The sequence below is a fragment of the Giraffa tippelskirchi genome, chromosome 2 (assembly GCF_054371585.1).
Source record: "Giraffa tippelskirchi isolate mGirTip1 chromosome 2, T2T-mGirTip1v1.2.pri, whole genome shotgun sequence".
NCBI lineage: Eukaryota > Metazoa > Chordata > Mammalia > Artiodactyla > Giraffidae > Giraffa > Giraffa tippelskirchi.
In genome coordinates this window covers 225,968,389-225,991,271 of record NC_137276.1, presented here as the reverse complement: position 1 = coordinate 225,991,271, position 22,883 = coordinate 225,968,389, and the positions used below count along the sequence as shown (strand labels likewise).

Below are 22,883 nucleotides of genomic sequence, written 5' to 3'. Positions count from 1 at the left end.
CCCACACAGGTGACCTGACGTCTAACAATGTGAAACACAGAATGAGTATCAGCAGTGGCTGGTTTAGACAAGATGTGATGGGGTTGGAGGAGGGAGAGACTGCTGTGAAGACAGGCTTTGTGGAGGAGGGGGGCTGGGTCCTTGGAGAAGAAGCATGAATTGGGTACCAGCAGGCCAAGAGAGAAAGGTGTAAACACCACAGTCAGTGAGCCGGAAGCACTTAGCGGGAGTCTAGGGGCTGAGCCTGAGCTGGAACAGCAGGTGCAAGGTGGGAAGCTGCGGTATGTGACTAGGGAAAGTGAAAGAGAGCAAGATCCAGCTTCTTCTGAACGCTGAGCTAGAGACTTTGAACTTTATTCTGCAAGTACCAGGGAGCCTAAGAAATGCTCTGATGCTTGGGTCCTTTGGGGACATCGTATTGGGTGCCCTGGGAGAGACAAGGAACCAAAGGCAGGGAGACTGGTTTGGAAGAAATTTTAATCATATATGTTGGGAGGTGTTAAGGGCTTGAAGAGCAGGGAACAGAGAAGGAGAGAATTCTAGAGACCTTGCACAATTCAGCTCACTTATGATAACAGCAAACATTCTGCCGAGGCTCCATTCTCAGCACTTGCCTATGAACTGATGTAATGGCCTGACAACCTCATGAGATAGGTTGTTTATTATACATCTTATATTTCATAGAAAATATACAGAGAATATGATGTATTATTAGTATCATAAGTTGTTTATATAACAGTATGCAGCTAGATAAAGGTGGGGAAATTCACATCTCAGGGAAGTTCCATCTCTATCTCTTATCTTAATATTTTAGAGATCTCTAAGAGTCAAGTTGAAAGCAAGAATCTGTAGTAAACACCAGAAAGCTGGGAAGACAATGATCTTAATGAAATGACAATTAAATACACACACATATATAAAACATATAAATTAGATATATTTATTTATATGTGTTTATTTTACATTCTCACATATAATAATATATGGAGCATGGATATATGGACCATATAAACATATATGTATAAATGTATGTGTATATATATGTATATATTTTTGCTATATTAACTTGTTTGGTTTAGTTGCTAAGTCATGTCCAACTCTTTTGCTACCCCATGGACTGTAGCCCACTAGGCTCCTCTGCCCATTAGATTTTCCAGGCAAGAACACTGGAGTGGGTTGCCATTTCCTTCTCCATGTTATATACCTAAAAGTATGTAATATGTATATCTCAACAAATGATGAGGAACATTATTACGGAGGCACTTGATTTGAATATCTTCATGAAGGTTCTGGTTTATTTGCCAAGTCCAATCCCATGATGCCTGATCACTGGAGTGCAGGGCACACAGCAGGCACCCAGCAATGATGTATTCAATGAATGGATTGGTGGACTGGCATGGACACCAGGAAATGCAAACATCCCATACATCTGGCTTTGGAATGTGTTCTGGGAGAGGGTGTGACCCATGAGTTCGAATCTATGCAGAGAAAAGCTGCCTAGAGGCACCGCAGGAAGCTGTCATCCTCTTTTTGGCCCCTGGATCAGTTCTACTTGGCAATTTTCACCTGTTTTCTGACTGCTTCTGAAAATTTCAGTCTAAAGGATGCATCTTGCTAGACCGAATTTGGTGGGGTTTTCATAAATGACAGAAAAGTAAATAGAGCAAGCCAGGCAGCCAATGAGGATGGAATGAAACATTCTGAAGTGTCAGAGCATCAAATATGTCTCTGTGAAGAGTAAAGACTAACAGCCTGAACACTGTTCTGGCAGCCCGCCCAGGGCTCAAATCGGACCACGGAAAGTGGGCTTGATAAAGAGACTTTACAAAGGCGTGAATGAGGATGTGAACACCTCAAAGGATGGTGCAGGGCCCTGAGGCGAGGAACAGCAGAGAGAGGCTACCAGCCCCAAGGCTGAGGGGCGAGGGTAGTGGTTTCCAGAACACAGAGTGGGTTGCCCCATCGAGCGGGCTGCTGCATGGAGCTGGGCTCTGCAGTGGGTGCTTGTGATGTTCACGGTGTGTCATGCTGTGCTCCGTTAGCCGCTTTTGTGCCTGGATCTCTCATCGGATGGAGAGGTCCTGGAGGGCACTGGGGTTTCTCCGCTGTTTGCCCAGCACCTACTATCCGTTCAACTCGCTGAGACCCTGTGTTCCTCCCCCAGAGCTCGAGGAACATCATTTTTACCATCTTTCTGTGAGACTTGTGCAAAGCAACAGCAGGAGTCAAAGCCGCATAAATGTGAACTGTTCTCACCAGCTGTCGCTCAGGTTGAATGAGCTCCCTTGCTGAGCCTGTTTCCTCAGCTGGACAGTGATGATGTGGAGAGTGGTGCTGATTTACTTGGCATGACTACTGCACAAACGTTACACTTAGAGGGTCCAATGGCAGCATCCACTGTTTGTCAGTTACCATTACCGACATAAGGCCTTATGGGGATGGGGTACTTCTGCAAAAGGTCTTTGAGACTTAGATCATTTATAGTCTAAATTAAACGCCTTCTTTGGTTCTTTTACGTGAAAACAGGCATATGGAATGATGAGATCTATATATTACAGCTTAATCTGCAAATAAACACACACACACACACAAATACGCTATTTTTGGCTGATGATAGTTTTCTTTTCCCCTATCGATTTTAAGATGCTTTCCAAGTTTTTGTGAGTTTACATTGCTTTGAAATGAAAGCATACAAAACGAACTTTCTTAAAAAGAAAAACAAAATTCGTATCTGGATAGAAGATAGCTTTTAAACATGAGTGTCCCTGGAGTGATTTTTTTCAGAAATGTAAATTTTTCTGCAAATGTAGTGATAAATGATCCTTTTGTATACCTCAATTTGCCCCAGAAGCCATGGAAGTTTATCTAGGAGTAAAGATATATCCTTTGAATTTTATTTCAGTTTATTTAAAATTTTTTATTGAAGTCGGATTAATTTACAATGTTGTGTTAGTTTCAAGTGTATAGCAAAGTGATTCAGTTATACATATATATTCTTTTTCAGATTCTTTGCCATTATAGGTTATTACAAGATACTGAATATAGTTTCCTGTGCTATACAGTAGGCCCTTGTTGTTTACATGCTTTATATATAGTAGTGTGTATCTGTTAATCCCAAACTCCTAATTTATCTCTCTTCAGGCCCCTGTAGTTCATTTTTATTACTATTTTTCATTGCTTTGTGGGGGCACAGGGTGGATTGTCAATATTTTTGCTGTCTTTAGGAGCCTTATTATTATTTGGACATTTATCAATTGGAAATTTGTCTATTATTAGCACATTTATCAACTGGAAAAAACCCTTACATCTCAAGATTTGAGAATGAACTGTATGATTTCTGTATAAGCCACCTATATTGAAAAGAAGTAATAATATGAATTATGAAGTTATTCTTGGAAGTCCAACAACTATTATTGTTTTTTCTGCAAGCTATTATTTTTTTCTGTTTCAAATACATGTTTATAGTTGAAAACTTGAAAACCACAAATACTCCTAAACCAGGAAAATAAAAATCCTCAGTAAATTCCACTAATCAAGAAAAACAATAGTTAACCTTTAAAGAGCATCCTTCTAGTCACTTTTCTATAGTTAAATGTCCTTCCCCCGAATGGATCATATACATATGACTCTGTATGCTACTTTTCCTCATTTATTAGCATATTTATGAAAACTTTTTAACATAAGCATCATTTTAAAGAGTTGTATAGTTTCTCACTTTATAAATGCACCAGCTCTATTTACAATACCCTATTTGTAGACAGTCCGATGGTTTCCATTGTTGAATGCCATAAAGAATTCTGCGTGAAACATCCTTAGAGCTAAATACTTGCACACAAGCATGACGGTTTCTAACTCTTGGAAGTAGATTGCTTTGTCAAAGGGTATTCAAAATATTAAAGCTTTTGATATACACTGCCAAGCCGTTCAGAAGGGTTGTATCAATTCACACTCTTGCCAGAACTATATGAGAGCCCTAGAAACTTTATATTTTCTTAGGATGTGTGCCTGATCATATTTCTTAAGGCTAACAGAGGAAGGCGGTGGGGAAGACTCCATTTGTAAGACCACAATCCTCTTGGACCCAGGAGGTCCTGTGACCAGTGTGATTTACAGAGACATGCTTCTGCACTCATAGTTACCCTGGGAGCAAAAGAATTTATCTTGGTGAGAGTGAAAGAACCCATGGTGTATTTTTAGGAAGAGGCCCAAGGTAATTCAGGTCCTATGTAGTTCTGACCATTTCCTTGTTGACACTGAGCTCTGAACCATTGGCAGGATTCTTTTTTTTTTTTTTAAGTGGTTATTTCCCTCCCAGGCTGATTTTGTTTGCACCTCTCTGCCTGGCAAACTACCCTCTGCCCCAATACATGTGATAACAAGATACTCAACTATTTAATTTTTATATTTTTGGCTACCATTTCACACTGAAACTGCAGTTAATCGCTCTTTACAACCTGTGTTTATTTAGATAATTAGGCTGGTTGCTCTTACGAGACTGTCTTGGCAGTGGGAGCCCCTGGCACCTTGATCTTTGGCTGAAAAGTCCAGGCCTGCCCACACTTGGCCTTGGAGTGGCCTTAGTCCAGCCTTTGAGACACCCATTGTGTGGTTTTTCTCACTCTCTTATTAAGGAAATAGCACCCCTGGAGCCCACCCAGAAAGTGTAACTGCTGCAGGAAATGACGTGCCGTGGTGGACACCCAGCCAGGGGAGCTTTCTGGAAGCCTGCTTTCCAGAGTCCATGCCCAGGTCTGTGGGAAAGTTTATCCTTTCTTGTGTCAGATGCTGCTCCACTGGGGTTTCTCTAGGACCAGCACTGATCAATCACTTTCCTATTTTCTTTCAGTTTCTTTTCCAATAGAGGAGCCATAACTTCTTTATTTCTTTTTTAAAAAAATTTTGCCTGCACCACGTGACATGTGGGATTTTTGTTTCCTGACCAGGAATCAAACCTGCGCCCCCTGCATTGGAAGCTCAGAGTCTTAACCACTGAACCTCCAGGGGAGTCCCAAGAGGAGCTGTAAGTTCTGAAGGATCTGACTTGTCTTAAGATGTTTCAGAAATGTCTTTGGGTCATCACCTTCAAGAGAGACACCAGAGACACCAGATCTGTGTTTAAACCTGTATGACAGTTCAGTTCAGTCACTCAGTTGTGTCCGACTCTTTGTGACCCCATGGACTGCAGCATGCCAGGCCTCCCTGTCCATCGCCAACTCCCAGAGTCTATTCAAACTCATGTCCACTGAGTCGGTGATGCCATCCAACCATCTCATCCTCTGTTGTCCCCTTCTCCTCCCACCTTCAATCTTTCCCAGCATCAGGGTCTTTTCCAAGGAGTCAGTTCTTCGCATCAGGTGGCCAAAGGATTGGAGTTTCAGCTTCAACATCAGTCCTTCCAATGAACACCCAGGACTGATCTCCTCTAGGATGGACTGGTTGGATCTCCTTGCAGTCCAAGGGACTCTCAAGAGTCTTCTCCAACACCACAGGTCAAAAATATCACTTTTTTGACAGCTGGCATGGTCATCAGCCTTACTACTCTTTCTAATTTTTTTGCTTGAAAGCTGTGATGATCAGCCTTTGTATTAGTTCCTAGGGCTGCGGTAACAAAGACCACACACTGGGTGCCTTAAACAATAGAATTTTGTTTCCTCTCAGTTCTGAGGCGGGAAGTTTGAGATGTTAGGTGGGTTGGCTCCTTCTGAGGTTTCCTTTCTTGCAAATGGCCAACCTCTCCCTGCGTCCTCATGTCGTCTTCCCTCTGTGTGTGTCCGTGTCCTGAGTTCCCCTTCTTGTGAGGACAGCAGTCAAACTGGGTTAGGGCCCTTCTATATTGCCTCAAATTAGTCACCGCATTAAAGGCCCCATCTCCTCAAACGGTCACATTCTGAGGTACTGGGGGTTAGGACGTCAACAAGGGAATTTTAGGGGAACACAAGTCAGCCCATAACAGCCTTCCGGATGGCCCTCAACAGAACTCACACCCATGTGTAGCCTCCTCCCTCGAGGAATCAGCTGGTCTCTGTGATGGTAGACTCTGGAGAGGTGACGGTGTGTGGCTTCCATTTGCTCCTCTGCCTCTCGGGCTCTGGAAGAAGCCGGCTGCCATGTTGCAAGGACACTCAAGAGACCCAAGTGGAGAGAACGAAGGCCACCCATCAACAACCAGCAGCAACTTGTCCATCATGTAAGGGAGCCTCCTTAGATGTTCAGCCCTCAGATGACCGCAACCCAAGCCAATAGCCTGGCTGCAACTCCGCAAGACCTCATGAGACCCTAAGTAAAAACTTCCCAACCAGGCTACCCTGGAACTCCTGCCCCCCAGAAACTGTGAGGCGCGAATCATTCATTTTTGTTTTAAGCCACTAAACTTAGGAGTGTTTCATTACATGGCAATAGCCACTGGAGTGCAGTGGCTGGTAACACTGCAGCACGCCAGGCTTCCTTGTCCTTCACTGTCTTCCAGAATTTGTTCAAGTTCATGTCCACTGAGTCGGTGATGCTACCTAACCATCTCATCCTCTTGTCAATCAAATGAGAGCTAAAGCCTTGCTCCGCTCTGCTTCCTGACTGTGTGTGACGAGCTGCACTGCGTACCCAGACTCTGAGCCTGTGGGATTGCCCCAGACTTTAGCTCATATCGCAAAAGGAAAAGCGCACACGTCCCCTTGCAGAGGCCCACGGTGAGCCCCGACCACTTGGCCTTCAGGCAACTGTTCTTCCAAGTTCATGCCAGGTTCCAGGGCCAAAAATAAACAGCCCTTTCTCCTTCTTCAAAGCACTAAGGCTGAGCCGCAGTAATAACTGGGAACCGAGAGCAGAGATCTCACGTCAGCGGCCCGTGGACCGGATGTGGCCTGTAGGCATGTTTTGTTTGGCTCTCATAGTGTTTTAAAAGTTGGAAAACTTTACATTAAAAATAAAATCAGATTTCCAGCATCTCACGAGAGGTTGGAAGCTATGACAACACCAGGCCCACATACCAAGCCGGCAACCATTCACTGGCTAAGCCCAGTGTGGGCGCCTCACTTAGGAAGGGGGAGGTGGTGGTGGTTCTGATTCATTCATGTGGCTCAAGATTCACTCGGGCACCTACGCTGTGCCAGGCCCTGCTCTGCTTGCTGGGAATCCTCAAGGCAGAGACACACATCACCTCTGTAGCGCTGGCCTTCTCCTGGGCAGAGAGACCACAAGCACCTAAGTGACTCCAGACTGTGAAGACAATGAGACAAGGACAGCTCGAGGCGGATGATGGGGACATGGTGCCATGCTAGCAGGAGGCCTCGGAAGATCTCTGAGATGACGTCCGAGTGGATTCCCAAATGATGAAACGAAGCTAGCTGCGCAAGGATGTGGGGTAAGAACATAGCCCAAAGGCAGAGCTTGCGCAAAGGCACTGTGGTATGAATGAGTGTGGAGGGCTCCAGAGGCAGAGAAGGAAGGAGAGAGGGAGGTGGGACCACAACTGGGGACTGGACTTATGCTAATTACAGAAGACAGAGTGGGGGCCTTTAAGTGGGATGGGGGGCTGGGATCTGAGTTGACTTAAATAAACTCCCTCTGAATGCTAAGCAAAGAAGCAGCTAAGGGAGGGAACGGAATCAAGGATAAGGGAGGAGGCCCAGATGGTCTAGATGAGAGAAGTCCAGAGTGGGCTGGGAGCAAACAGGCTGGATTTGGGATCCTGAGTGCAGGGAGTGCCCACAAGACTTGCAAACGCAGCAGAAGGGGGATGGGGGTCAAAAGAGGGAGTCCAGCTCTCTAAAGCCAGGGATATTAAAGTGTGCTTATACCAGATGGGATACTGATGATTCTGTGGGACAACATGCTTATACCAAATGGGAAACGGATGATTTTGTGGGACAAACATGCCAAGTGCAGTTTAAAGCCTTCATGGACAGTTTACCTGCACCGAGGAGTAGAGAATTTCTTAGCGTTCAGTAAGATTAAGAAAATTCATTAGCACAGGCAGCCAAGGTTTCATAGTTCCGCACACATGTACAGTTCTGCCTTTAAGTGCTAACCTGAAAGGTGAGAACCGAGTCGAGACCTCCACAGGGAGCTGGGGGACGAGATGAATGGGCACTTCCAGCCTGGATGGGAGAAGGTTTTGTGGGAGAATGGATACATGTATATGTATGGCTGAGTCCCTCTGCTGTTCCCCTGAAATTACCACAACACCGTTGATTGGCTATACCCCAATACAAAATGCTTTTACTGCTAAAAAAAAAAAAAAAAAAAATGAACAGGCATTTGAGACGGTGAGTGGATGGGGACCATAGATGGTGAGATGAATGGGCATTTTCAAGGACACTTTCGTTTTCCCCTGGACCCCTTCACAGTGCAGAGCCCGGGGCCTGTGGGTCTCTGACACTGGGTGTTGGGTCATGAATGCAGTTGTGGGGGGGGGGCGTGGGGGGAGAGGGCAGGGGTTTTGCCATGTGACTCAGCCAGGGCTTCAAGCTTTTAAAACTGACCAGCCAAGCAAAGGGCACAGTGTCCCATTCACAGACTTTTCCCAAGCCAACAAGGCTTATTCACAACTGACCCGAGGATGCCTTGAACTCTCCATGGGAACCTGTCTTTTAGCCACGGTGTCTGCTAATGTTTTCTTTGGCCGATGACTTTTTGCTTTAAACCTAACTCCTGAATCCAACTTCCCAGGAACGTAAGGCAGCAACTTCCAGAACATCAGTCATTCAGCCTGCATGCAGATCTACCAACTTCTGCTCAGAAGAACCCCTGATTAATATTAAGTGACCCCACACCGAAGTTAAGACATGTAATCCCTTTCTGTAGATAGAGGTCAGGTTATCCGGGATGCCTTGTTCAGCTAAGCAAACTGGAGGAATAGGGAGCCCCTGAAGGATGTGCCAGGGGTCAGTGATCAGACTTGCCCTTTAGAAGGCTGCCTCCGGGTACTCTGGGGGGAAAGCCATGTCTAGGGACAGGGGGCCTCCTGAGATGACCAGGCAACAGTCCCTTGATCTAACGCAGCAGCAGGAACAAGGGAGGACCGGGTAGACTCATGAACGCTTGCAGATGTTATGTGAGAGGGAAATTGGAGTTTCCAGACTCACAGGTCACTTGCTGGGGCCCCGGGCATGGACAGGGGGAGCCACCCTCATGAGGGTCTCTCTACCCACATGGCAGCCAAGCCTGTTAAATGGGGGCTAATTAAGAGAGGCTGGATGCCCACTTCAGGCTGCTTTTGCTGTCTGCCTGGGCTGCCCTTCAGGCACCCTCTACCCTCCTGACCCAACGGCCTTCCTTCCCTGAATGCTGGGCGAGGGGCCTCGGAGACATGGGACATGCATTCCTTGTGAACTGGTTTTTGGTTCTCTCTCTAGTCTTGCCCGAGAGTCTGCCTGTGTGGCTAGGTCACTTTCTTTCCTTTATCCCCCACCCCCCCACCAGATCCAAGATATCACTTACACATGAACTTCTTTTTAAAATTAATGTTTCATTTCACATGTGATCCAGGGATTCACTGTAGCGATTTAACACATTAAGGAGGTCATTTCAGATTTGATGAGTGAAGTGCCCCTGTTTTGCTGTTTCACAATCGAGTCTGTTCTCCCTGGTAACATGGCGGGTTGAGGCGAGGCTGTTTCACCACCGCAGATTGGGAACTAGGATCGTTAACTTCGTGTGTCATTTAGGCCAGACTATGGTGCCCAGGGGTTTGGTCAGACACCAGTCTAGATGTTGTTTTGAAGGCATTTTTAAGATATGACTAACAACAGACATAGAAAATAAACTTATGATTATCAAAGGAATAAAGAGACGTGATAGATTAGGAATTTGGAGTTAACAGATACATTACATCTAAAATAGATAAATAACAAGACCTACTATAGAGCACAGAGAATTATATTCAATATCTTGTAATAACCTACAATGGAAAAGAATCTGAAAAAGGTGGCAAAAGGTAAAGAATCCACCTGCCAACAATGCAGGAGACACAAGAAATGCAGGTTTGATCCCTGGGTGGGGAGATCCCCTGGAGGAGGAAATGGCAACCCACTCCAGTATTCTCGCCTGGAGAATCCCATGGATGGAGGGGCATGGTGGGCTACAGCTCATGGGGTCGCAAAGAGTCAGAAACAATTGAGTGACTGAGCACGTATGTATATAAAACTGAATCACTTTGCTGTACACCTAAAACATTGTAAATCAACTGCATTTAAATTTTAAAAAGATATGACTAACATTAAGTCAGCACACTTTGAGTAAAGCAGGTCACCCTCCATAACTTGAGTGGACCTCAACCAATCCATGGAAGGCTTTAAGAGCAAAGACAGGTCATCTGAAAAAGCTTTTCTCCAGGCTGAAATACAAAACTCTACCAGTATTTCCAGTCTGCTGTCCTGTGGAATTCAGACTCAAGACTGAACATCAACTCTTACCTGCATTTCAGACTGCCAACCTGCCCTGCAGATTCAAACTTGCCAGGCCCCACAACTGCGTGAGTCAATTCTTTAAAAGCAGTCTATCTATCTATCTATCACCTACTGGTTCTGTTTCTCTGGAGAACCCAAATAATAATAGAAGGTGACTTTGAAGGGTGGACTGTTTCCCTGGTGGCTCACATGGTAAAGAATCTTCCTGCAATGCAGGAGACCTGGGTTCGATCCTTGGGTCGGGAAGATCCCCTGGAGGAGGGCGTGGCAACCCACTCCAGTATTCTTGCCTGGAGAATTCCATGGACAGAGGACACTGGCGGGCTACACTCCATGGGGATTGCAAAGAGTTGGACACAATTCAGCGACTAACCCCTTCATTTTCACTTGAAGGATGGGGCTTTCAGACATCGTCTTAGCTCCACACTGCAGATTTCTCAGAATGACTCGTTGAACTCTTCTCCACCCTGCAGGCTCAGAGCCTTGCACGGGCTCTTCTCTCCACCTGGACACCTTCCCCAGGATCTGCAGGCTCTCCTCCTCGCATCTCTGCTCAGCACGCCCATCACCCCTTTACCCTGTGCCTCCCTGCAGTATTCCCCACCTGCCGGCCTGCCCTCTCTCCTTTCCTCGCCTGCTTGTGCCCTTAATGCTTAGCAGCACCTGAAATATGATGTATTAGCTCGTGCATTATCTGCTTTCGTATCGCGTCCTCGTCCACTGCGGGAAGGTCAGCTCCAGGTAGACTGTCGGTCACTAATGACTCTCCCAAGTCTGGAATGGGCCTTGCATACAGCAGGCACTCAATAATGACAAGGTGTAGACTAACTCAACGACAGATGGATTATGCAATGGGGGGAGGGGGGCACAAGGAGGCAGACACTGGTGAGTGGTTCCCCTCGCCCTTGACTTTCCCTCTAGTCAGGGTACCAGCCAGTGGGGACCGGAGCCCCAGTCTCCTTGGACAGCACCCTGATAGCACCCCCATAAGACACCTACCAAAGGGGGGGAGCCGCTCAGCTTCCGAGGAGCAAACATCCCTCTCCTGGGTCCTCCTGCCGTAGGTCGCAGAGTAGATGTTGAGAAACTTGGACTCGTGGCAGTGCAGTTTCAGCTCGTGGTCCTCACACACGGTTTTGTTTTTTAATTCATCTGAAGCAGAAACCAAAATCAGCGGCACCATCAGCTTCCCCAGAAGGAATCCGTGAGCATCATCTGCATCCCGGGCAGCTCCCATCCCCTGCGGGGCTGCACCCCTGGAAGGAGACAGAAGGCATGGCCCTGCCTGTCCGGGGCTCTCTGACCCTGCGATCCTTCTGCGGGGGGTCGCAATGAGTGGAGCAGGGTAGAGACCCAGGGATTACACCGAGGACCAAAAGGAGGAGGAGAGACGTCAGGGTGGAGATGGCAGGGTGTGCTGGGCCAGTCCTAGGACAAGCCTGGCCATAAAGGGAGTTCCTCTCCCTCCCCACCTGAAGACACCGATTTCTTGATTCACGGGAGCCTTTTCTCAAATGTCATCTTGGGACCCACACAGCTGCATGCTCAGTCCCTCAGTCATGTCCAACTCTTTGCGACCCCATGGACTGTAGCCCACCAGGCTCCCCTGTCCATGGAATTTCCCAGGCAAGAATACTGGAGTGGGTTGCCGTTTCCTCCTCCAGGGATATTCCCAGCCGGGGAATTGAACCCCGTGTCTCTTGAGTCTCCTGTATTGGCCGGAGGGTTCTTTACCATTAGTGTCATCTGGGAAGCCCCCACACAGGTAAAGACCAAGAATAATCTCAGAGGGGGTCCAGCTAAACCTCACCACCCAACTTCACAACATTCTCACATCCCATTTGTGTATCTACCAAGAGACAGAGAAATGATGGACAAGCAAATTATTTCCTTTTCTAGGAAAGGAACAAAAAACGAGGTACCGTCTCTGTGAATAACCCCTCTTTGAAACACAAGGTCCTATTACACAGCACAGGGAACTACATCCAATAGCATGTGATAAACCCTAATGGAAAAGAATATGAAAAAAAAAAGAATCCCTCTTTGGAGGTGTGAAGAACTGGTTCCAAGTTTGGCACTTCAGGAACAACGGGCCCTCAGGCTGGTGGGGGGATCCCAGGAGAGGAAGATTCCAGCTCAGAGTTAGTTCCCAAAGAATTTACAGAACATTATTTGTTTAATCTGAGTACCATAATACAGTTTCACCATAGTGAAATTTCCCTTTGCAACGTTATACAGAGGTGACATTATAAATGCACCCTGGAGAAAATAGTTTATTGTTTTGCTTTTTTTTATGGAGTGTACCAAAAAAAATTTTCAATTAATTTAAATGTTTACTAATAAATGGATTTTTTTAAGTAGTGGCATTTTTTAAGTAATAATAGTACTTAAAATAATATTAAATAATAATACTATTATTATAATAGTAGTATTAAAAATATAACACCACAGACGCAAAAGACTACCTAATATGTGATTCCATTTCTGTGAGATATCCAGAAAAGGCAAACCTCTAGAGACAGAATGAAGGTTAGTGGTTTTCTGAGGCTGAGGGTTGGGGACAGGAAGTGACAATGACAAATGGACACAGGGAAGTATTTTGAGATGATGGAAATGTTCTGTAGCTGGACTGATGTGGTGGTTGCACAACTCAGTACAGTTACTAAAAATAGTTGAATTGGACACTTAAAACAAGTGAATGCTATGCTGTGTAAATTATACCTCAGCAAAGACATTTCTGTCTTATTTTTATTTATTTGGCTGTGCTGGTCTTAGTTGCAGGACCTTCTGTCTTTGCTGGCATGTGGTATCTTTAGTTGCAACATGTAAACTCTTAGCTGTGGCATGTGGGATCTAGTTCCCTGACCAGGAGTCGAACCTCAGACCCCCTGCATTGGGAGTGTGGAGTCTTAGCCGCTGGACCACTAGGGAAGTCCCAACAAAGATATTTTAAAAATAACAACAGCTAATATTTACTGAGCCCTTTCTCTGAACTTGGGCCTTGTTCTAAGCTCTTGGTATGTCTCGGTGAATTTAATACTCAAAACAGCCCTTCTGTGAACCACCTCTTCTTATCCTTTGCATGTTATGTTTTGGACTTATAGAAAATCATTTGTAGGAAGGATTCATAGATGCTGGATGCTAACTTTTGAACTTTTGTCTCTTACATGTGATAAATATCTTTTCCTAGCCTCCCACTTATTTTGGACTTTGCAAAATAAAAGCAAAGGAAAACCTAAAGGGGACCATGGTTATTTCTTTGCATGTGTGGTTCCCTCCTGCCCCCAGCCAAATGTTTTTATAAGAAAAATCATGAAAAAATGCTATCCCCACTCTATCACTCCAATCCTAGCTTTTTTCTACTTTGAAATGGCAACCAGGGGCACATCTTACAGCCAGACAAGCACTGGTGTCACTAGCAAACAAGAGCTAAATTCCAGGATGGGGAGGAAAAATGAGGAAAACTAGTCCACACCTCCCATCACCCCCACACCCATCCTTTTATTTCTCTCTCCCACTCATGTTTTTATTCCACTTTTCTTTCCTGGGTTGGAGGTGCAGGCTGATCCCTCAAATCAAAATTTTCCAGTTGTCATCTGAGGCCCATCATGAAATCAACTTAGTGAGTCGTGGTTAGAAATTAAAAAAAAAAAAGAATAGTTCAGAAAACTTCAAACTGCATCATACAAAGTAAAAATAAACACTATTTCATAAAGGATTCCTTTCAGTTGTGTGTGGTTATGTTGGGCCAAAATGCAAAATGTTTTCTTATTCTGGGCTGCGATCAAACCATTCTGAAATTCCCTGAAGGAGAAGGCGAGAGCAGTAAACATCAGGGCAAAGGTGGCCAGCGGGACCTTCATATCCTGGAATTACCGATGCTTAAGCCCCAATCTTAAAACATGAAAGAAAATAATTTCCTAATAGAAATTCCACCTTTCGGTAACTTGTAAATCCCCATGCCTAAAAACACAGAAGGAGCAGTGAGGCCAAGCTTTTGAAGTGCTTGAAGGAAAAATTTTAGTATCTCAAGATTACCATCAGCTCCGGTGCTGGAAAACTTGGGCAATGGTTCCTTAGAACATGTTGATGGGAAGATTCATGAATGAGAGGTGTAGAGCAGAAAGCAAGTTACAGATGTTCCCAGAATCCCCATCCTGTCTAGGATTTGCACATACCTGCAAGGACCCATCAGAGGAGGAAAAAGTCAAGTGATGACTAAGCAAATGTTTCAGAAGCCCTTTACCCAACACTGAAATCTTAATAAAGCAGTTTAAACTTAGAGCCAAGTAAAGTTTTGTTTTCTTTTTCTTAATAAAAAGAACATGGAGTCTGACCTTGACATTGGAAGGTTTGATTTCGGTGAGTCATATCCGCACTGCTATGAGTTCTTCAGAGCTTTGGATGAGCAAACACTAAATCCCACCAACACCGAAATACTGCCTGACTTCAAAGGTCCCATGTGAGAGACAGCCTTTGATGCAGAACAGAGGGCCCGGGTAGACACACCAAATGAGCCCAAGCACCCTTCTAACTAGAAGAATACCAAAAATGCTAAGAATGCCCTCCATTGGCAGAGCTCACCAAAAAAAGGAGGAGGGAGAAGGCAGGGTGAAAACCAAGCCTTATCTCAGTAATCCGGAAACTTTTGAACAGGAATGGTTTCTTTCTTTTTTATCAGAACTTTTTAAAATTAGAAGAGCTTTTTTAAGGCATATCACGAAATGCATTTGGTGGTGGTGGTGGTTTAGCTGCTAAGTCATGTCCAACTCCTGCGATCCCACGGAGTGTAGTATTTAGTAGTCCTCATCTGTCTGATTTTTAAGATCCGTTGATTAAAGGTACCAGCCTCGGTATGAGCCAAAAACTCACCCAGAGTAACACAACACCCCCATGTAAGGCCTCCAGTGGTTTCTGTCCCCAGATTACGGGCAAATCGACTCCTGGAATGGAGGGACCTGTGAGGGTCATGTTACATGCTTGGGGTTACCACTGTATGCTGCTGAGTCTCTTGGTTCCTTGGGAATGTATTAATTCACTGTCACCGAAGAGTGACATTTCTGGGTTCTAAAAACAATGATAGTAGTAACATAATCGCTGCTTTTCTTGGAGAACTAGAACTTGTGTTAGAGGTGAGTCAGACTGCTCGATGGTATCAGAAAAGAAAAGGTGTGGGCAGCCTTTGCAGAAATTTGTTGCCAACATCCATGTGGGTTTGGATGCTTTACCCAGGAGGCTGGGTGGAGGTACAACCACCCAGGTTTAAAGGTGGCAAATTCTCCCTCCTAATTAGAGATTGACGTGTGTGGTTCATTCCTCTTTAACATGGATCTGCACATCAGCTGATCTGCACATCAGCAGTGGCCTTTCAGAGATGGGTAGGGGGAGTGATGAAACTGAGCAGGACCCTGTGGGACTCCCAGGAATGCAAGTCTTTCTGGCCCCTGTTTCTTGTTTATAGGGAATAGACTCCAGCCTCCATGATTTTCCCTAAACTGCAAAGGGCAGATTAGAACAGTTGCTAATCAGAGAAAAGAGGAGATGCAGAGACGAGAAAAGAGCGGCCAAGAAACAATAGTGCAGCCTTGGGGCAGGGTCCTGGTTCCTTCTCTGGGATACACATAGCAATATCTTTGAGCTCTTTACAGAACTGAAACCCCTAATGAATGGAAGGTGTTCAGCTCAGTTCAGTCACTCAGTCGTGTCCGACTCTTTGCAGCTCCATGGACTGCAGCATGCCAGGCCTCCCTGTTCATCACCAACTCCCAGAGTTTACTCAAACTCATATCCATGGAATCGGAGATGCCATCCAGCCATCTCATTCTCTGTCGTCTCCTTCTCCTTCCACCTTCAATCATTCCCAACATCAGGGTCTTTTCAAGTAAGTCAGTTCTTTGCATCAGGTGGCCAAAGTACTGGAGCTTCAGTTTCAACATCAGTCCTTCCAATGAATATTCAGGACTGATTTCCTTTAGGATGGACTGGTTGGATCTCCTTGCTGTCCAAGGGACTCTCGAGAGTCTTCTCCAACACCACAGTTTAAAAGCATCAATTCTTCAGCACTTTTGGAAGGTGTTAGCATTCTTCATTCCAGAGAACACTACCTGAGGCCTGATTAAAGGAGTACAGGCCCTGCACACACCCTAATCTTATCATCAAGCCCACCCTTGAACTACTGCTATAAAACTCCTCACCAAATCCCCATGGGTTGGGACATGCAGCCTGCTGTGTCCCTCTTTCCCTGGCAAAGCAATAAAGCTATCATTTTTCTACATCACTCAAAACTCTGCCTCTGAGATTCTATTCAGCACCAGTGCACAAAAGCCAAGCTTTCAGCATCAGTGCTTTGCCCTGATGGGAATATGTTATTATTGACCTTATTTACAGCTGCCAATGCATGACAATATTAACGTGAAGACAGCTATTTAGCCTCTTTCATTGTGTTTTTAAAGGCTTCTCCAGTGGTACAGAATCTACCTGCAATGCAGGAGACTCAGGAGATGCAGGTTTGATCCCGGGGTTGGGAAGATTCCCTGGAGAAGGGCATGGCAACCCACTCCAGTATTCTTGCCTGGGGCACCCCATGGGCAGAGGAGCCTGACAGGCTAGAGACTATAGTGTCACAGAGTCATACACAACTGAAGTGACTGAGCACACACACGCGCATTGTGTTTTTAAGTCCTTAACTGACAATGCACCCTGCTATTACCTGGGGCAGAGCACACACACCCCTACCCCCAACCATGGGTATGTCATTGCCTTGCAATCATTCTTATCTTTAGCAAGAATTACTTAAGGACTTCCCTGGTGGTCCAGTGGTTACGAATCTGCCTGCCAATGCAGGAGACAGGAGTTTGATCCCTGGTCCAGGAAGATTCCATGCCATGGGGCAACCAAATCAGTGCACCAAAACTACTGTGCCCATGCTTTACAGCCTGAGAGCTGCAACCACTGAACCAATGTGCTGCAACTACTGAAGCCTGGATGCTCTAGATCCTATGCTCAAGAGAAGTCACCGCAATGCGAAGCCCACTCACCTAGAGAGTATCCCTCTCACTGCAACTAGAGAAAGCCCCCCCACAGCAATGAAGACCCAGTGCAGTCAAAAATAAAATAAACAAACAAATAAATAAAAACATTTTTAAAGACTTACTTTAATCTGCCACTCGGGATAATAGCTACTAGTGCCTGAACTCAACTCCTTGACAGGTCCTGTGCTAAGCATTTTATATACAGCACTATATTTTTATTCTTTATAGCAGCCCTGCATAGAAAGTGTATTGTGTATTATCTTTATTTTACAATTGAGTTATGGAAGTTCAGAACATTTCCTTCCACTGCCCAAGATCACATGGCAGCTCCACAGCAGACAAGAACATGAACCCTAAATTCAAAGACTTGCTGAAACCAAAAATTCTCCAAAGGGATGAGATTTAAGGATGGGGTGAAGCATGGCACACAATCAAGGAAAGAAGACTCTAGTGAGGACTGCTAATAAAATACTCTCCAAAAAACAAACACACGAATGTGCCCTGATTTGCAGCCTCAGCCAGTTTCCCTGGTGTAAATACTTCCATCAAGGCAGATGTCACTGCACACAGGTAAGGATGGGCCGAGAGGGGTAAACTGGCTCCCACGGTAATGATGGCTCCATGTGCCCTGGGTTCAGCAGTGGGGCCTTTGGACAATCGGAGTGTTGTACAGGGGCTGGAGCTGAGCCATGGAGAAGAGCTTCTGGAGGTGAGAGTGTTGCAGAAAAAGACGGAGGAGGGTGTGGGGACAACCTCACTTCCACCACTATTTCAAAGCAGCCCATAGGAACTACCTGGCAAACTTCAGTGCCCCAGGTCACCAATGTCCATCTAGGTCACACAAGATGCTCTGGTCTGAACCCTTGTGTCCCCCTAAAATTCACTTGCTGATATCCTAATGCCCGTGTGATTAGGAGGTGGGATTAGGCATTACGAGGTGGGGCCTTTGGAAGATGCTTAGATCACGAGGGTGCACCCTTCATGAATGGGGTTAGTGCCCTTACATACGGGACCCTAGAGAGATTCCTTGCCCTTCTGCCAAGTGTGGTTAGAGTAAAAAGGACAGTTGTCTATGAGAAGCAGGCTCTCAGAAGATACCAAGTCTGCACCTTGATCCTGGCCTTCCCAGTAACCAGAACTGAGAGGAAGAAATTTCTGTTGATTATAAGCCACCTTGTTGATGGCATTTTGTGATAGCAACTCAGATGGACTAAGACACAAGGGCTCACCCCTCTGTTATACATGAGGCAGCCAGAGGGGGCTTTAAACCCCATCCGAGGACCCTCCCTGCTTAAATGCTGCCCTACAGGAAGACTCCACCTCCTTCCCTGGCCATCAGGGCCCTGAATCCTGCTCTAGCTCTCTGCCTGGTGCTCCTTTTTGCTCCCTCCAGGCCCCTGCACCTCTGGCCACAGATTTCAGTAAGGAGTGAGCTTCCTGTGACCTGACCTGACGCCAGGAGTTCCTCATCACTTGCTGGGAAAGTCTTCCCTGAACTGAGGTCAATCAATTCCTTCTTTGAGTTTCTTGCACAGTATCAAGGGCACAGGGGTCTTCTTTAGATATTTTTTGGAGAGAGAGGGTCTTTCTGGGGAAAGGAGATATTTGGCCTAGAATCTAAGATGCAATCAAGTAGGTAAAGATCTCAATAAATGTTTTCTGGATGAAGGGACAATGGAAATCACCCAAGACAGAACAACCATCCAGGAATCTTCTGCCAGACATGAGTTCTCTTCATAACCAAGACCTGCCCCACACCTGTGCACAACAATTACTTTATAAGGGTTTGATGAAGTGAAATTAGCAGACAGACCTCACTGCCCACTGTAGAATCAAGGCTGTGACCCAGTACTAGCTTTTCCGGGGTCCTGCTGATTTCACAAGGGCCTTTCCACTTCTTTTAGATGCTGGTCCTGCCCAGCTTTTTATCACGAGCAATTTTCCAACAGAAAATGTGAGAGACTATCACAATAAATGGACAGAGGTGGAAAAGAAGGCAAAGCTTAGGCAGACAAGGGTGTGGTCTTTTTGGGGGGGTGGAGAAGCTCTTTTTTTGTTTTTTTGGCTGCGCTGGGACTTTGTTAGGGCACGAGGGATCTTTAGTTGCCGTATGTGGGATCTAGTTCCCAAATCAGGGATTGAACCCAGGCCCCCTGCATTAGGAACACAGAGTCTTAACACTGGTCCACCAGGGAAGTCCCTGGTGTGGTTATTTCTGAGATTAGGTGCCACTAAGAACATGGGGACCTAGAAGTGAATTTCCTGAGTCTACTGAGTCGGGGAGGAGTTGGTGAGAATTCTTGGGGGGGGGGGGTTAGACTGTTCTGCAAAGTTTGGGCCTACTTGTGGGAGTTTGTGATTGTGTGCAGTTGCAAGTGAGTGTGTCTATGTGTGGCTACATGAGTGACAATTTGCATGTGTATAATATGGGTGTGATAGTATGCATGTGTGAGAGTCTAGGTGTGTGCATTGTGAGTGTGTGACAGTGGGTGGGTGCACATGTGAGTGTGAATCATAAGCGTGTGTTTGGATGAATTACTGCATTGTTGTGGCAGTGCAGAATTTTACAAAATTTCATCCCCGACCATTGGCTAAATGTTGTTGCTAGCACATTGCTGTCTTTCCAACAAGTTTTTCAAGTATTACCAGGAACCTGTAATTACCTACACTTCTCTCAGGCCCTCCATGCCTGGAGGTGTGACCTCCTCATGGAACAGCAATTATTTTGGGATTGCAACAGGTTAACCACAAAACTGGTATGCGTTAGAAAGGGGGGAAGTCAGTGGAGAAAAGTGCAAGAATCAGCATGGAAGAGGCTGGAGACTTCCCTGGAGGTCCAGTGGTTAACACCCCAAGTTCCCACTGCAGGAGGTGCGGGTTCAATTCCTGGTCGGGGAACTGAGATCTCACATGCTGCATAGAATGGCCAGGAAAAAAAAAAGAATAGAAAAGGTTGCTCCCACCAAGTCCTCTTCTTTCTCTTCGGAAAGATGCTGCTTCAGCATGACCCGCTGAAGACGAAAGTGGGAAGAAGCCAGCTCATAAATATCTGTCATCGTGGGCTCAGGCGGTAGTTGTGCCATTGGCCACCCCAGAAGAACAAGCCGCACCACAGCTGAGGGAGTGGGGGTGGGGAACCTCATAACAAGACCTCCTCTGAAAAGAAGAACCAGCTCCCCATATTTGGGGAAAGCAATTGCAGTCTCTTGTCGCCCAGTACCTTTAGCATCAATACCACTGAGTTTTACATACTGGGAAGGATTTTTTAAAAAACTCAGGGGTGGGCTTCCCTGGTGGTCCAGTGGTTAAGAATCTGGCTGCCAACACGGGGGACACGGGTTTGATCCCTGGTCTGGGAGGATCCCACATGTCGCAGAGTAACTAAGCCCAGGTGCCATGACTACTGAGCCTGTGCTCTAGAGCCTACAAGCTGTAACTACTGTGCCCACGTGCCACAATTACTGAAGCCTGAGTGCTCTAGAGCCCACGCTCTGCCACAAGAGAAGCCACTGCAATGAGAAGCCGGTGTCCTGAATTGAAGAGTTACCCCCTGTTCCCCTCAACTACAGAAAGCCTGCATGCAGCAAGAAAAAGCCTGCGTACCGTAACGAAGACCCCAGCACAGCCAAATAACTAAATAAACAAAATAATTAAAAAGAAAAAAACTCAGAGGGTTGCAAGAACATACACAGATAAGTGTGCACACACACGAGGCTGGGATCCCGGCATTTCTATTAATAAGAGTTTCAAAGCTGGATGAACGCCAACTGGTCCACTGGCAGAGCATTTTCATCAGGCTACGAATGAAACCGAGAGCCCACACCCCCACACACTCTGTCCCCCTCGGCAGTTACTTACTAGGTTGGCATTTAAAGGAGACCAGGAGGTATTTACTGCTTCCTGGACAAAGGTCAGGTCCAAAAACACGGCTATTGACCAGGAGGTGGCAGGCCCGCCGGTTCTGACACTCGTCCAGCACCTTCTAAAAGGAGGGGGTAGAAAAGGGACAGGCTTGAGAATCACACGCAGCATCTGCGGGACCCCACACCTGGGCTGCTCTGGAGGGAAGGGGTACCTGCCTGCCTGGCCTGGGGCTCACATTTAAAGCCTTCACGCTGGTATCAGCTGAGTCTAAGACGGAAGCACCCACAGGTAGCCGATCGGATCGGCTCTCTGTCTCCCCATCGCTCCTCACAAAAGAATATCTGCTCCAACAGCGCTAGGCCTCCCTCAGAAAACCAGCCTCCAATTAGCCTTGCCCAGCACCACTACTGAAGGTCTGGCAAAAGAGTGACATCGTGGAGGCTCCTGGGGACGTAAGCCATATCAAGGTACCAAAGAGGGTGGACTGGAAGAAACGCAGATGTTTCCCCCACCACCACCACTGCTGTGGTGAAAGATAATCACAGATACACAACCTTAGAAACACCCAACACTGGTCACAGGAACTGTCGGCATTTGGAAGACTCCTGGGCTTCCCTGGTGGCTCAGATGGTAAAAGAATCCACCTGCAAGGCAGGAGACCCGGGTTCAATCCCTGGGTTGGGATGATCCCCTGGAGAAGGGAATGGCCGCCCACTCCAGTATTCTTGCCTGGAGAATCCCATGGACAGAAGAGTCTGGAGGGCCACAGTCCATGGGGTCACAAAGAGACAGACACGACTGAGTGACTAACACTTTCACTTTCAGTTTTCGGAAACCCCGACCCCAATGCAGGTCAACACATGAAAATTAAAAAGTTGATCCTCACCCTCACCAACCTCAAGGACACAGGACCCACCCACTTCTGGGCGGTAGCCCACCCAGCAGAACACTCAGGCTTTCTGTTGAGCCTCTGGCTTTAAACGCTTTCCTTCAAACCTCTCCTGACCTTTCCCAGGCTGATCACACCTTTTTGAGTGAGTCTGCTCCCACTGGGTCGCAGGTGGGCCCCCATCCCACTGCTCCCCTCTCAGTTCCCACATGGATCAGGACTCCCCCAACATGAACACAGAGGTCCTCCACGCCAAGAACAGGAAAAACACTCCCAAGAATCTACTTATTCCTGCTGGACTGAATTTAGTGCCGATTCACAAGCCTGTCTGGAGTCACCGTGTTCTCACAGTAGCCCATGGAATATCTCCGTGAAGGATGCTGGCCCTCCTAGGTATTCTCTGTCACCTTAGGGGCCTCACAGTTGTGTATAAAATCAGGAAAAATGCCCAGGGAAACCCCCCAAGGACCCCTCAAAGGATGGTGCATATTCCTTGGCTGAGAGAATCATCAGCCCTTGCATGGCTCCTTGTGTTACAACCATGGAACTCAAGGCAGTGCTCTTTTCAAAGTGTGTCAGAGCTGAGAAGTGCAGGGAGGTGGGATGGGCAGATGTCAACCCGTTCCCTCCTACGTTAGGCAACCGCCCTCTGAGGAAGTCCCTTGCGTCAGCTCTCAACCACAGGTTAAAAGACAG

At 46.4% G+C, this 22,883-nt stretch overlaps 1 protein-coding gene across 4 annotated transcripts in view; it reads right to left on the bottom strand.

Moving 5' to 3' along the window:
• Nucleotides 1-22,883, bottom strand: part of EVA1C (eva-1 homolog C) — a 95,093-nt gene that overhangs the window by 22,891 nt on the left and 49,319 nt on the right. For 3 of the 4 annotated variants that reach the window (XM_081558389.1, XM_081558369.1, XM_081558377.1), the window contains 2 exons: nucleotides 21,293-21,416; nucleotides 11,403-11,555 (listed from right to left, as the gene is read on the bottom strand). In XM_081558389.1, the coding sequence (XP_081414515.1) occupies nucleotides 11,403-11,555; nucleotides 21,293-21,416 (277 nt within the window). The remainder of the gene's footprint in view (nucleotides 1-11,402; nucleotides 11,556-21,292; nucleotides 21,417-22,883) is intronic. The other variant, XM_081558399.1, reaches the window with a different exon arrangement.